Source organism: Elephas maximus, chromosome 3, assembly GCF_024166365.1.
Source record: "Elephas maximus indicus isolate mEleMax1 chromosome 3, mEleMax1 primary haplotype, whole genome shotgun sequence".
Taxonomy (NCBI): domain Eukaryota; kingdom Metazoa; phylum Chordata; class Mammalia; order Proboscidea; family Elephantidae; genus Elephas; species Elephas maximus.
Window position 1 is genome coordinate 180,581,949 of NC_064821.1, and position 15,773 is coordinate 180,597,721.

At 38.1% G+C, this 15,773-nt stretch overlaps 1 protein-coding gene across 3 annotated transcripts in view; it reads left to right on the forward strand.

The window, feature by feature from the left end:
- OLFM3 (olfactomedin 3) overlaps nt 1-15,773 on the forward strand; it is a 218,221-nt gene that overhangs the window by 155,474 nt on the left and 46,974 nt on the right. Inside the window, exon 2 of one of the 3 annotated variants that reach the window (XM_049880231.1) lies at nt 6,252-6,370. The exons of 1 other annotated variant lie outside the window; for it this stretch is intronic. In XM_049880231.1, coding sequence (XP_049736188.1) covers nt 6,335-6,370 — 36 coding nt within the window. In that variant the 5' untranslated portion in view covers nt 6,252-6,334. Of the gene's footprint in view, nt 1-6,251; nt 6,371-14,239; nt 14,430-15,773 lie in introns of those variants that run through there. One more of the 3 variants, XM_049880229.1, reaches the window with a different exon arrangement.

Below are 15,773 nucleotides of genomic sequence, written 5' to 3' on the forward strand. Positions count from 1 at the left end.
AAGGAGCTATAAACACCGAAAAAAGGGAAGGGTGGGGGGAAAAAAGGAAGACCAAGAGACAGGAGAAGGAGTAAGGAAAAGAGATAGAATGCTTTTCAAAGACAATCCAATTTCAATAATGGCAAATATCTCAACACTCCTCATGTTGTAATATGTCTACATACCTTTTTGCGGAGACCTGACAAGAAGACTTTATACTAGAAATAAATTTTTAGCTCTATACTTTATAACTTAGAACATGTGTAAGTATCAGAGTTCAGACTACTCCTTGTGGGTATGTGCATATAATTTTGAATACTATTTTCCTGATAATACAAGATCCTTCAAGAGTCTGATGCTTTTGCCTGTGTGCCTTCTTTCTCAAAGAAAATGCTGTTTTCAAAACAATGGTCATTTCTTTTTCACAGGCTCTTTGCACTCAATAGTTCTACATTTTGATTTAGATAAATATTGTAACTTTGTTTTGTTAATGGAAAGAGAGGTCAAAATGTGTAGCAGTAGGGCAAAAAATGCAGACAGAGGAAGATCTAAAGTATAAAAACCCCTACTGTTTAGAATATACATCCAAATTCCTTATGATATGTTTTATGTAATTTTAGAACCCATAGTCAATATACTGTCAATTTTCCTAAGTTCATTAGAAAATTAGAACTCCTCTTTCAAAACTAGCTCAAGCACTATCTTTTCTATTGAAGAATTTTCTGACCATTTTCACCACATGATCTGGATTTCTTTTTTTACTACTCCACTGTATCCCAATACTTATAATATTGGAACTATCTGACTCTAATGTACATAGTTGTTTTTATTCTGTTACATTCCCGTATTGATAAATAACTCAAAACCTGAGTCGATTCTGACTCATAGCAACCATAGGACAGAGTAGAACTGCCTCGTAGGATTTCCAAGGAGTGCCTGATGGATTCGAACTCCCAACCTTTTAGTTAGCAGCCATAGCTCCTAACCACTACTCCACCAGGATATTCCAAATTACTCAAAAGAGGGAACTATATCATATTAATCTTGTAAATTTTAGTATATTACAGTTCCTGGCCACAAAACTGCACTTAATAACTGTTTAATAGGTTATTGCATTTAAAGATCAGTGAAAGAATAATAAGGCACTTTTGTTCATGCTTTCCAACATCAGAAAATAACACATAATTAGTTTAGAAAATGTGGCGAGAACAAAAATTATTAAGAAACAGAAAAAAAACAACTAATTTCATTACCAAGAGACAACCATTGTCAACATTGTTTCCTTATGCTTATCCATTGTCAAGTTCATACTTCTATATGTCATTGGAATACTTTTAGATGAGTATTCACAAAAGTAGTTGTTTTTAAGCCAAATTATTCATTATAAAACTGACTTTTTAAAGGTTAATAGATAATAGTTAACAGAAATTGAAGTTGTCAAGGGTTTTACTCTACTTGGATCAACAACCAACGTCCATGGAAGCAGAAGTCAAGAAATGAAACAACATATTGCATTGGGCATATCTGCAGCAAAAGACCTCTTCAAAGTGTTAAAACCAAAGATGTCACTTTGCCAACAAGGGTGTGCCTGACCCAAGCTGTGGTCTATTCAATCACCTCATAATCATGTGAAAGCTGGACAATAAAAAAGGAAAATCCAAGGGTAATTGATACACTGGAATTGTGGTGTTGGTAGATATTGAATATACTATGGACTGCCAAAAGAACAACAGATGCTTTTGGAGGAAGTACAGCCAAAATGCTCCTTAGAAGCGAGGATGGCGAAACTTCAACTTCCTACTTTGGGCCAGCTATTCAGAAAAACCAACCACTGGAAAAGGATGTCATGTTTGGTAAAGAAGAGAGTAAGCAAAAAATAAAGAAAATTCTCCGTGAGACGGATTGACACTGTGGCTACAAGGGTGGCATTTCATTCTGCTATGCGTAAGGTCTCTATGAGTCAGAACCAACTCAAAGGCAGCTAACAACAACAATAATAGTTCCTAATTACATTGAACAATAAAAGAAAAATTTAGTGAAATAATGAGCGTACAGCTTCATTTATGTAGTGGTTCTGTTAGTGGACTGGCCTAAAATGTTCCTCTGAACTCCTTTGATAAGACTGCATAACTTTCATGAAGCTTTCAATGGCAAAGTATGCCTAACCTATTCCAAGCCTAGATCTTCAGACATTGTATCTCACTATGTTTGTCCCCAAAAAAGAAAAAAAATTTTTTTTGTCCCCAAGAGGTTTCAAATAACAACCTTGATTACACATATTAATGAGAAAATAATACTGAAAAATAATAGAGTTAATGTTACTATATAAAAACTAACTGAAAATCTCCTGCAATTTCTGTGAATTTGTTCAAAAAAAAAAAAAAGCACACTACAAATACAGTCTTTCATATTTTGATGTGTGGGGCTGTTTACTGCCACCAGACTTTTGGTTTCTACTAAACATACATTTCATGAAGGAGATAGCTTTATGAAACAACTTACACCTTCAGAAAATTGCACATTTGAGGACCCAATTTTGTTCTTTGATGCTACCACCCTGAAACAGTTTACTTTCTGATCACCAGGCAATTTGCCAACCTCTTTGAGATTTCTCTTTCTAGACAATTTCTTCCAGAAAAGCTTTTGGCAATAATTTACGCTTCAGTCTGCCCTGGTGAGATGGGTGAATTAGAAAAATCTGAAAATAGATTCCAATGAAAATGAAACAGGGACCAAAACTCTTTCCTGAGAGTCAGTGTCTCCCCGGTGAGATCTTTGTTCCGTCACATTCAGAAGATAAACTCCATAAGTGAAGACAAGTTGTTTTTAATTTTTGAGGTTGGTGTAAAGCATTCATCTTCGAAGAGCATAGAAATGATTAAACTGCAACACTTTGCCCACATAATCACATTGATTAAAAAAAGGACAAATCTTGAAATGCGTATATACTGTAATACTCTTATTGTGAACGTGTGTGTATATGGCTGAGTGACTAACTGAACATGCATAAGAGTTAAACACATACCGTCTAGAATGTGACTATTTGGGTTCATGTACTAACCCGGCCATTACTAGTTGAGTGACTTAGTTAAATTACACAACCTCTCAGTGCCTCAGTTCCTCATCTATAGGTTAATTATAGTATCATACCTCCCTTATAGAGATTTTGTGAGGATCAAATGAGTTCATACATGTTAATTTCTTAGCATAGTGCCTGGTAGACAGTTAGAGCCGAGCAAATGCTAGCCATTATCATTACTTTTAGATAGGAAGCTCCTGAAGGTGGGCCTCAGGGATGGCCAGGCTTTATATGCTTTTCAGGACACTATTACCAGTCAATCTCTATGAACCAATCATAATAGAAATATGTCTATTCTATACTTTAAAAATTCTTTAGTATAAGCCTTCAACTAGTAATTCCATCTCAAAGTTTAATAATCTTTGTTTCTTTATTACAAACAATTTTTGTCCCTGTTCTTTCTTCTATGAAGATGGGGAAAGATACATTGACTTTTTTTCTGGAGTCATGATGGCCAACATTGATTGAGAGAGTTTATCATTTAACAGGTCCTGCAGTAAGTGCTTTGTATGTAGCGGCTTATTTTATCCTACAAATGCCTATAAATAAAAACAGCCTGTAGCCTTTGAGTCGATTGCGACTCATAGCAACCCTATAGAACAGAGTAGAACTGCCCCATAGGGTTTCCAAGAGTGGCTGATGGATTTGAACTGCCGACCTTTTGGTTAGCAGCCATAGAGTCCCTGGAAAATATATTATGCGTAAACCCATGTGCATAGAATTATAGGTTTTATATGCATAAATAGATACATCAAAGCATGGTTACCAAAAAAAATAATGGTAGTGGGATTTCAGGTGAGTGAGTTTTACTTTGTTTCATGTATTTTAATGTATTTTTCACATTATTTTAAGGAGTTATATTCTCTTATTTTCCCCCAACTAACACACAAAAAAACTGAGGCTCTGAGAAATCAGGCAGCTGGTAGTCTAACAGGGCCAGAGCAGAGAATGATGACACTGCAGAAATAAAAGTTAAGCTCTTAATAGTGTCTCTATATTGTAGCAAGGACTGTACAGGAAACTCAGTTTAATATCTTCATTTTCCAGTTGAAAAACCTAAGGCCAAGAGCAAGACAGGGACTAAGCTGAGGAAAAAAAATCTAAGTTAGGTGCCTTGTAGTCTGAGGGTCTCTCTGCCACAGCATCTTAAATCCCCCCTTCCTCAAGCCTGATCCTGGATTTATATTTTCCCATCCCCTCAATTTTTAGTTGAAAATCATGGGGGGTGGGGGGAGGAAAGAAAAAACATGTTTGCCCTGAATATATTCCTTCCCCACACGTCCGTTTTTTTCTCCTTTGAAGTAGCAGCAACAGCTGCCAACTGAGGATCCCCGGAGCTTATAAAACATCAGTCAGCTTCACAGATGAAGGCAGAGATAAGAAGACAGAAATCTCTCCTTTAAAGAACTTTGCTAATGTTTTTCACTCTAAATTCATTCTTTAGTTAGTGAGCACTTTTAAGATGAAGCTGAAACCTCAAGGCAAGACTGGCAAAACACTGATTTCTAGAAGCTACAAGAGGTCCCTAATCGATTGCCAAAAGTCAAATTGGAGGAGAGTTGGGTGAATGGACACTCAGATCTCTATCTTCTCTGATTTATTAAAATTATTGTTATTTAAATAAATTATTATTATTATCTTCCATAACAGTCACTCCACATTCCCTATGCTATTAGAGACAAACTTGATTAACGAAAAGAAAATGGATTCCATATTTATTTAGGGGTCCAGTGACCCTGGGGGCTTAACAGAGATGCAAGAAGCTGGAGTCAGTACTTCTCAGCTCAGATCAAAAATGCTTAAGTTTTATATGTGGAATTTAGAAGGAAAAGACCTTCTTTTTAAAAAAAAAAAATAATAATTTTATTGTGCTTTAAGTGAAAGTTTGCAAATCAGGTCAGTCTCTCACACAAAAACCCATATACACCTTGCTACACATTCCCAATTACTCACAGCCTGCTCTCTCCCTCCATTCTCTCTTTTCATGTCCTTTTCGCCAGCTCCTAACCCCCTCCACCCTCTCATCTCCCCTCCAGGCAGGAAATGCCAACATAGTCCCAAGTGTCCACCTGATCCAAGAAGCTCACTCCTCACCAGCATCCCCCTCCAACCCATTGTCCAGCCCAATCCATGTCTGAAGAGTTGGCTTCAGGGATGGTTCCTGTCCTGGGCCAACAGAAGGTCTGGGGGCCATGACCACCGGGGTCCTTCCAGTCTCAGTCAGACCATTAAGTCCGGGGAAAAGACATTCTTAACTACAAGCATCATGTTTCAGTATTTTCACACTAGCCTTTCTTTCCTCATACAAACAACCATCACCCACAAATAGAAACACATATGCAAAATGCAATTGTTGAATAAATTACAATGGCGCTTTTTGCAATAATAGGCTTTATTGTAATCTCTCACTGAAAAATACTGTTTTTTTTGGTTTGTTTGTTTGTTTCGCTTTAATTGAAGGCAGGCCAAAACCAAAATAGTAACATATTTATTTATTCATTTCTTTAATGAATATTTATGTTGAGCCTACTCTGTGCTAGGGACACTTCTAGGCTTTGAGGAAACCTCAGTGAACAAAATAGACAATATTTCTTCCCCTCAAGGAGTTTACTTTCTAGAAGGGGAAACAGATAATAAATAAAATGAATAAATAAAATCAGTAGCATCCTAATTTGTAGTAAGTTCTAAGGGAAAAAGAAATAAAGCAAGAAAGAGGCAATATGGACTATCCAGATGAGAAGAGCAGAAATTTTAAATGGCACAATCATTAAAACTGTTATGATACTTGAATAAAAGCATAAAGAAAGTAAGATGGCATTTAGGGGATGAGAATTCCAATAGAGAGAACAGCAAGTGCAAAAGCCCTGAGGAAAAAGACCACCTTGCATCTCTGAGGAGCAGCCAGGAGGCCAGAGTGGCTCCAATGGAGTAAACAAAGGGAAAAGTTATAAAAAATGGGATAAAGGGGTAAGAATCCATTGCCATCGAGTGAATTCCCATTCATAGCAACCCTACAGAACAGAGTAGAACTGCCCCATAAGGCTTCCAAGGAGCGGCTGCTGAATTCCAACTGCCAACCTTTTGGTTAGCAGCAGGTTGTGCAAAGACTTTTGACTCTTATCGTGAGTGAGATGGGAATGCATTGAAGAGTTTTAAGCGTGGGAATAATATGATTTGCCTTATGTTTTAACAGGATTACTCTGGTTCCTGTGTTAAACATTAATGGAAGAGGTACAAGATCAATACTGATGACTTTTGTAACAATCCAGATATGACATGATGGTGGCTTGGAACAGGACAATGGCAGTTGAGGTAGTGTAAAATAGCTGAATGCTGGATATGTTTTGAAAGTAGAGACTAGACTTGCTGATGGAATTGATAAAAGATGTGAAAAAAAAAGTAATAGGTTAAGGTTGAAACTGAAATTTGACCCTGAGAGAGTAAGACATGGAATAGCCATTAACTGAAATGGGGAAGACTAAAGAAATGGTTGTGTGTGCCCGTGTGTATATGTGCATGTGTGTGCACGCACTCACATTGCTGGTTTTTGTTTTTGCAGGGGGAGCATATCAGTAGCTTATTTTTGAACATGTTCAATTTAAGATGTCTATTAAACATCAAGTAGAGATGTCAAGAAGATAATTAGATATACTGGTTTGAATTCATAGGAGAGGGCTGCGAGGAAGAAATGAATTTGGAAGTCATTAGCATATAGATGAGGAAGAATCAGCAAAAGATGCTGAGAAAGAGAGGTCAGAAAGTTAGGGAAAAACAACTAGGTGAGCGTCATATCCTGGAAGCCAAGTGGAAAAATTATTTCAAGGAGGAGAAAGTAAAATCATATTGAATGCTGCTGATAGGTCAAGAAAGACTGAGAATTGCATTAGCAATATGACAGTCATTGGTAGTCTTGATGGAAACAGTATCAGTAGAGTGGATGATGTATCACATTGGGCAAATCTGCTGCAAAAGATCTCTTTAAAGTTTTAAAAAGCAAAGATGGTACTTTGAGGGCTAAGGTTTGCTGGACCCAAGCCACAGTACTTTCAATCGCCTCATATGCATGTGAAAGCTGGATGATGAAGAAGGAAGACCAAAGAAGAACTGATGCCTTTGAATTGGGTGTTGGCAAAGAATATTGAATACACCATGGACTACAAGAAGAATGAACAAATCTGTCTTGGAAGAAGTACAACCAGAATGCTCCTTAGAAGCCAGGACGGTGAGACTTTGTATCACATACTTTGGACATGTTATCAGGAAGAAACAGTCCCTGGAGAAGGACATTATACTTGGTGAAGTAGAGGGTCAGTGAAAGAGAGGAAGACCCTCAGTGAGACCGAATGACAGTGGCTGCAACAATGGGCTCATACATACCAAGGATTTCAAGAATGGCAGAGGATCAGGCAGTGTTTGTGTTTTACACAGGGTCGCTTTGAGTCAGAACCAACTCAATGGCACCTATCAACAACAGACAGAATGGAGAAGTGTGGACAAAAACCTTATTAGAAAAAAAAAGAAATCGAAGGCAGAAAATATAAACAACTCTTCTAAGAAGGTACACTGCAAAGGAAAGGTGACAAGTGGGGAACTTGTTGGAGAGAAAGGAGAATTAAGAAAGTTTTGTTTGTATAAAATAGGGGACAGCCTTCGTGGTACAACAGTTAAGTGCTCAGCTACTAACTGAAAGGTTGGCAGTGTGAACCCCCCCAGTGGCTCTTCAGGAGAAAGATCTGGCAACCTGCTCCAGTAAAGATCACAGCCTAGAAAATTCTATGGGGCAATTTCACTCTGTAACATAGGGTTGCTGTGAGTTAAAATCATAGTCGTTGATAGCATCTAACAACAACAAAAAGAGGGTGTTTGTATGCTGTTGAGAATGAGTCATTGAAGAGGGAAAATTTTATTAATGTAGGAAAGAGATGGAAACCCTGGTGGCGTAGTGGTTAAGTGCTACAGTTGCTAACCGAAGGGTCAGCAGTTCGAATCCGCCAGGCGCTCCTTGGAAACTCTATGGGGCAACTCTACTCTGTGCTATAGGGTTGCTATGAGTCGGAATCGACTCAACAGCAGTGGGTTTGGTTAGGAAAGAGAAGAGATAAGAATTAAGAGAGTTGCCCTTGAGTAGATGACAGGTATGTGATTTCCCTCAGTGCTACTCAAAGGGTGGTCCAAGAATGTCAGTCACCTGGGAGCCTGCTAGAAATGCAAATTATGTGGCCACACCTTAGAGTTAGTCAGCCTTTCTGGGGGTGGAATCTAGGAATCTGGGTTGTAATTCTTATGCACATCAAGGTTTGAAAGACACTGATTAAAATGCAAAGGAAAGAGATTGATCTTAACTAGGAATGCAAAGTACCTGTAGCAACAGGAGAGAAGGTAGTGTATGTGGGCACACTACCTGTGTGCCTGTGCAGGCAGGTAGACTGGTATGATAGTGGAAGCTTGTGAAAGTTCCCTTGTAATCCCTTCAGATTCTCAGTGAAGGGTGAGAAAGGATATCAGCCTTTTTCTTTACATTGAGTTGGACTATTAGCCCCAGAGACACAAAGTAACTTCGTTTCATACAGGAAAGTTGTATTATTCACTTTGACTGAATTACAAGTCAGCATATACTCCAAACCCAACTGAGCTACCCCTTGTGAACAAAATGGCAAAACTTCACACCTTTGGGAGAGCCGAATTGTTTCTTCAGTGATCTACTTTTTGACTTGCCCCGATCATGCCATTTCTTACCAAGGATAGGGCTTCCATTTATTGAGCACCTGATAAGCTACCAAAAAAAAAAAAAAACCAAGTTGCATCGAGTTGATTCCAACTCATAGAGATCCTATAGGACAGAGTAGAACTGCCCCATAGAGTTTCCAAGGAGTACCCAGTGGATTTGAATTGCTGACCCTTTGGTTAGCAGCTGTAGCCCTTAACCACTACGCTACCAGCATTTCCTGACAAGCTACAGACACTTTCAAATACGTTCTCTCATTCAGTCTTTAAAACAACCCTTTCACATAGGTTTTCTTTCTTTCTTTTTTTTTAAATTAATTTTTATTGTGCTTTAAGTGAAAGTTTCCAAATCAGGTCAGTCTCTCATACAAAAATTGACATACACCTTGACATACACTCCTAATTGCTCTTCCCCTAATGAGATAGCACAGTTCTTCCCTCCACTCTCTCACGTTGTGTCCATTCAGGTAGCTTCTGGCCCCCTGTGCCCTCTCATCCCCCCTTCAGACAGGAGATGCCAACATAGTCTCATGTGTCCACTTGATCCAAGATGCTTGTTCTTCACCAGTATCATATCCCATCCCCTATTCCAGTCCAATTCCCTTCTGAAAAGTTGACTTTGGGAATGGTTCCTGTCCTGGGCTAACAGAAGGCAGGGGACCATGGCCTCCGGGGTCCCTCTAGTCCCAGTCTGACCATTAAGTCTGGTCTTTTTGCGAGAATTTGGGGTCTGCATCCCACTGCTCTCCTGTGCCCTCAGGGTTTCTCTGTTCAGTTTCCTGTCAGGGCAGTTATCAGTTGTGGTCACACAGGTATTTTTATCCCCATTTTACAGATGAGAAAATGGAAGACTCAGAGACACTATGTAACAATGTCACCTCGCTAGTAAATGGAGGAATCTGGAGAAGTACTCTCTAAACTGCCTTTAACGTGCTGCAGCAGGGAGGGCTATTTATCTATCTGGTCATTCACACACCATAATCCTACCCACAATAGACAGCATCCCCAAGGTGACTTCAACCCAAGCACTCTGTCTTCTGACTTCTATTTTATACCATTTTTCGTACTTAACTTACTAACAAAAGCCCACTTTCTTCTTTCTGGAAGTCACTCTGGCTTAGCTGATCTTTTAGCCAATCAGTACAATTCATTTTTCAGTTTTTTACCCAATTTCTTCCTCCTCCTCCTCTCTCCTTTTTTCTCCTGTACCTTCTTCTTCTCTGCTTCAGTAATCCCATTAACCTTTATTGTTGTGTGTTTACAACTACATCTAATATGTCATTTTCCTCTCTGCCTCAAATCGTCTACAACAGAAAGCTTGAATGTTTAAACTACAAAAATAAAGTACGTGTAGACTACTCCTTCTTAAATTCTCTATTGTTTAGCAAGTGACCTCAGTCTCTCCTCTCATTTTGCCTAAAGTCAAACTTTTGGACCACAATTACCTCATTAATTGGTTATCTCTACCAAATTTTATGTGCATTTTGAATTTCTCTTCTCTGTCTAGGCTGTGTTTCCCAGTAACCCACATGTACCTATCTCACACATAGCCCTCAAACTAGGAAGTATGCATTGTACATACATAACAGTGTTACATTTTTGTGCCCCCCAATCAAGGAAAAAATAAAAATTCCAATGACAGAATGTGCCATTAGGTAACATTGCCTATAAGTCTTTATCAGTCAGTATTTATTTGCTTATTAATTATTTATTATGTAGATCTATCATGAAATATTCTCTGGGTAATAAGAAGACAGGTACCATAAAAAATCTAATGAATAAATGTATTAATCAATAGCTTTCCACAAGCAAAAACATACTGTCGGATTGTGGGTTTTATAGTTATTGATCCTCACTGAGACTCTAAAAAGAAAATAAATGTATAACCAGTCAGGTCACATTTTCTGTCAGATTCTTAACCTCAGTAACATTTTCGCTGTGTACTAGTGATAGAAGCTTTTTGTTGTTATTTTTAAAGAAGAATGTATAGGTAATTCTATATAGGTAATTAAATGTACAGATTATGTTGAATTAAAGTCTAAATAAAACCTTTGGTAATTTTAAGACTTCATGTTCCTGAATTATCTGTTCTTGTCATCTATGCAGGACACAAGGAAGGGAGCCCATGGGTAGTGCAAATGGTTAAGTGCTTGTCTACTAGCCAAAAGTTCGGCAGTTCAAACCCACCCAGAGGTGCCTTGGAAGGTACTTCTTCCACAAGGTCACAGCCTTGAAAACCCCATGGAGCAGTTTTACTCTGCATGCATAGGGTCGCCATGAGTCAGAATAAACACAATGGCAACTAACAATAATAACGCCATGGAGGACATGTTATTTTCATCAAGCCATTAAGTTAATGAGGCCTCCTGAAATTAACATGTTTCCAAACTTCATATGTGGAAACATTACCATCTAGTGACCTTCTCTACCACAGACAACTCACGTGAACTCTATCTTCTCCCTAAAGTCATATTTCTTCCTGTATTTCTTACCCTGATGCCTGGCACTCATCATCCAAACCGGAAACCTGGACGTTCCCCCAGGTAATAACTTCTCTCTCCCTTCTCACATCTATTCAATCATTAAGTGCCATTTTCTTTACTTCCCACCTCTATGGAATCCATTCTTTCAAACCCCACTGACAGTGTCTTATTTCAGGACCTTTCATCTCTTTCCAGCTTAGACTATCCCCCGACATGACCTTACTTTCTTGGATGTGCTTTGCTCTCCCTGTAAGCCTCAACTGTTTACCCTACATCATAAAAGTGTCAAAGTAATAATCCACGAAATAAAACTAGTGACTTCACTGCTTTGTTAAAAACCCTTGAATTATATACAAGGTAAAAGCCAAATAACTTTGGGTGGCCCTGAAGTACTCAGAGCTGGTGGCTGTCAATATCTTCAGCCTCACCTCTTTCCACTCTCTCCATCAGCCTTCACACTACGGTTGTGGAACTTCTGCGCCCACTGGGTTTCTCGCCCTGGACACAGGCTGCTACTTCTACGTAAAACAATCACCTCCCTCCATCTGCAAACTAGGACTCAACTTTCAAAATGAAAATTATAGTGATAACCACTTCACGAGATTATCAAAGAGCGCTACGAACTATTTAGCTCTCTACGAATCGTAGTTGTTTTATTTCCCACACTAATAATCAAGTGAGTTTTTCTACTTCGATGTGTACCTTCTGAATCTGTACTAAAAACAACACATTTCAGCTTTTATGTTGTTCTAAACATCATTGAATCATAAACATTGACTATTGTTCTCTTTTGGTTTTTTGTAATTATTAGCATCTCTGGGAGGTTACAAGAACCATTTCATTTAGATTATTATTATTATTATTATTTCTCCCTTTCTTTTTAATTTGCAAATAACAGCGCTCCTTTCCCTTGGCATTCGATCCTATATTCTTCTAAAGATGCTATTGTTTTGTTGAGTGATAGTTCATTAACAAATATAATTACCATCTGCCACCTTGCGTCTTGAATTATCCAGTAATTGCATGTGTATTCATTTTCAATTTTAGAAATCAAGCTCTTAAAAAAGACACCCCCCTCTTTTATTAAAATCAGGTAGAGTTCCAGCTGTATTTTTCAAACATTTAGATTTGTAAATCTACTTTGCTTATTGTCATTACCACATTGTAACACTAATAATGTAAGATTTCACAATTTTTTCTATGAATACTATGTGTCACTACTAAATTTAATATACAAACAAGAGTGTTTTTATACTGACTGGTTTCTCATATGATGTGATTTTTTTGAACGATAAAGAAAAATAATATTTGGTTTTTCTGGCACTGTGCTTAAGAGCTCAGGCTGTTAAACCAAAGAGGTTGATAGTTCGAATGTACCAACCGCTCTTTAGAAACCCCATGGGGCAGTTCTATTCTGACCTGTAGGGTCACTATGAGTTGGAATAGACTGGATGGCAATGGATTTTGGTGGTTACAAAACAGAGATCAACTGAAATCATTTCGGCGTATTTTAAAGGGGGAAAAAAATGGCCTGAATTCCAGGCTAATAGATGCAGGGAAGATCTAAGGAGTCTGTCAGTATCCACCTCAGGTTAAGGTGGTTGTCAAGAAGAAAGGCACACACATCTCCATAAATATGTGTTGCTTTCAATTTTATTACTTTTTTTTTTTTTCTACTGTCAAAACTGTTTAAGAAATATATCTCTTTGGCTGAAAATTCCTGATGCAAACAATTGCAGAGTTCTCCTAAGGAATCACAACAATATTCTTTCTTTTGGTAACAGATTGCTTTCTATTTAATTTTCACTGAACTCTATTTCCCTGTGTGTCTTTTCTTTGTATTTTTTATTTTAAAAGACATATATTGTACAAGGCAATGGCCCCTGGTTTATTCTGTTTGGGGCCGTATTTGTGGATTTGGGCAATTTGTAGAATTTGTATAAAGAATAAAATAAAATTACCCATAAGCCCCTGATTCAATATACCACATTTGCCAACTGAACTCTAATAAACAGATCATTGAATTTTAGAGTTGGAAGAGACCTTGGAGAGAATGGAGTCCAACACCCACAAACTGAAGTCAAAGAGTATTAAGTCATGGCCCAGTCACACATCTAACTACAGGACAACAAGGGCTAGATAGACCCTCAGACTTCCTGAACCCAAGCCCGTGCCCTTTTAAGTAAATCACATGTTCTTTTCCAAACAGACTTCCAGTATCAGTCTGTCATTTCTCACAAGGTGAAAATAGAGTTAACTGAGTTCGTGTGTGACTGAGCACTTAGGAAACACTCATTCTCAGAAGCATAACTGGGAGCCTGTGGCATTTCTAGAACAGAAGTTTTTCTCCTGGGCTGCTTTTTCTGTCTGTTCACATGTAAGCTACGCAGGGTAATGTCCTCTACAGGCAGTAGCTATTAAGCTTTGGCTATTATTTTAAAGGCAATGATGCTAATTTTAGGTTATTGTTTAAAAAAATAATAATCTCTTACTCTCAATATCTGATCCTCTTGGAAATCATTTGCAGATTTTGTTTTCATGCTCTCCTTAAAAGCACTCTGCTCATGCCCAGAGAAATCAGTAGATATTAAGTTTGGTGTTTGAAAAGTGCACTTTGGCAGACTTCCATTTAAAGGTGTATTTTTTATGAAGAATAAAGAGCAGCTGATTATATTTACACAAACCCCAGAGGAAATGGACTCCACTGATGGTAACTGACTAGAGTGGAGCTGGGAAAGCTCACGTTTCCCCCTCCCTCCAACCTCTGCCCTGATAATTCCCAGTCAAGCCCTATCAAGAATTTTTCCTTTGATGATCTAGCAAAGTGTCCGTCAAGGGAGGAAAGGGAGGGCAGGGCACTTCCCAGGAGGTTGGGGGAAGGCCGTTCTGTGAGCTTTCCCGGGTGATTAGCGCTGGGGAAGTTGATCTCCTCTGTTGCTGTAGATGTGGCGTGGCTGCTGCAGTCACGCCTCTCGCTGCCAGCCCAGCACCGGGATCCTAATCAGTCACTATGAAAACTCATTAGCTCCACAGCAATGAGTCCTCCACTGCTGAAGCTTGGCGCTGTGCTTAGTACCATGGCAATGATCTCAAACTGGATGTCCCAAACTCTCCCATCCTTGGTAGGACTGAACACCACGAGGCTGTCGACGCCAGATACCTTAGTAAGTCACTCGGGTGGTTTGGCTCTCTTTGGGGAATAACTATATTGAACCAGTTGGCTTTAGCTTGTAAATTGCGAAGGCTGAGATTTGGCTTCCCTATTTATAGGTCTGCTTCAAAGCTACAAAATTTACGTGGTAACTTTAGTAATGGATATTTCTTTATAAACAATTTAAAGTTACACCAAAAAAAAGAAAAAAAAGTGGAGTGTCTGAGAAATTAGCTCTGAAAGGAAATACTAGGCTCATTGAATTCTTAAAAATAAAAAGTTTTAATATAAGTATATTCATTTGAGGTTTGGGGGGATTTTTGCAGAAATATTTTTTATTATTATTTTACTTCTTTTCTAATGTCTGTAAAATCCCCATAATTTTTCCTGCAGAGCACATTTTATCTGGTCTGGTTTTACTATAGCAGTTTTTGCCTGGGAATTAATGGCTGTGACTGTTTGCAGGGAATTCAGTCAGAAAAACCATATCTTTTAAACATAAATGAATAAAAACCTTGGACATTTAGAGCCTGACAAAACATGACCAATAGGAAATTTACTTAATACAAATATCTTCCTGTATTGTTTACTTCTTATGAATACTTTTTCAATCATAGGTCTTTCTCTTGTGGGCTTCCTTCACCTCAAATTAATGGGAAAATGTTTTTACTCCTCCCCACATTCTAGCAAAGTCTTTTCTGATAGTTTGAAATAAGGTTTGGTTAACAACACTCCAAAACCTTTCAAAGGAAAATGAAAACAATTGATTTCTTTCAAATAGAATTTTACAAATACAAATACAAGGAATAGCCTGGAAAAGCAACGTTCCCTGCTAGCCATTAAAGGTGCAGAAACAATTAGGATTTGGGGCTTTTCAACTTTTTATGTGGATTATTCCAGGGGATCAGCAAAAGTCATGCACTAAAAGAAAAGTAACCCCCCATTTTCAGGACTTGTTTGCAATTACTAATAATAATCTATTAATCAATATGTAATTAACTAATTGGGTATAGCCAGACCAATTAATTCAGTAACTTGCCCGAACCACTGGCAGAGCAAGTGTAGGGTACGTTTTGACTTGCTTTAATGCTTTCATGTCTCTTCGGTCATTTATGTTACCCCAGCGCCTCTGTTACTGAGGAGATTCCCTTCGCTACCTGCATGTTTGGCATAACAGGAGGGAAATTTTTTTTTTTTTAAGTTATAAAGAAATCATGATACACGTCATAAAAAAAAATTACAAAACAAGGAAATTTGCATTACTTAAGATTTGCTGCAAAACCCTAATATCTGATTGTAAATCCAGCACCTTAGTTGTTGAATTGATTCTTCCAGAAAAAAAGGAATCTAAACTAAG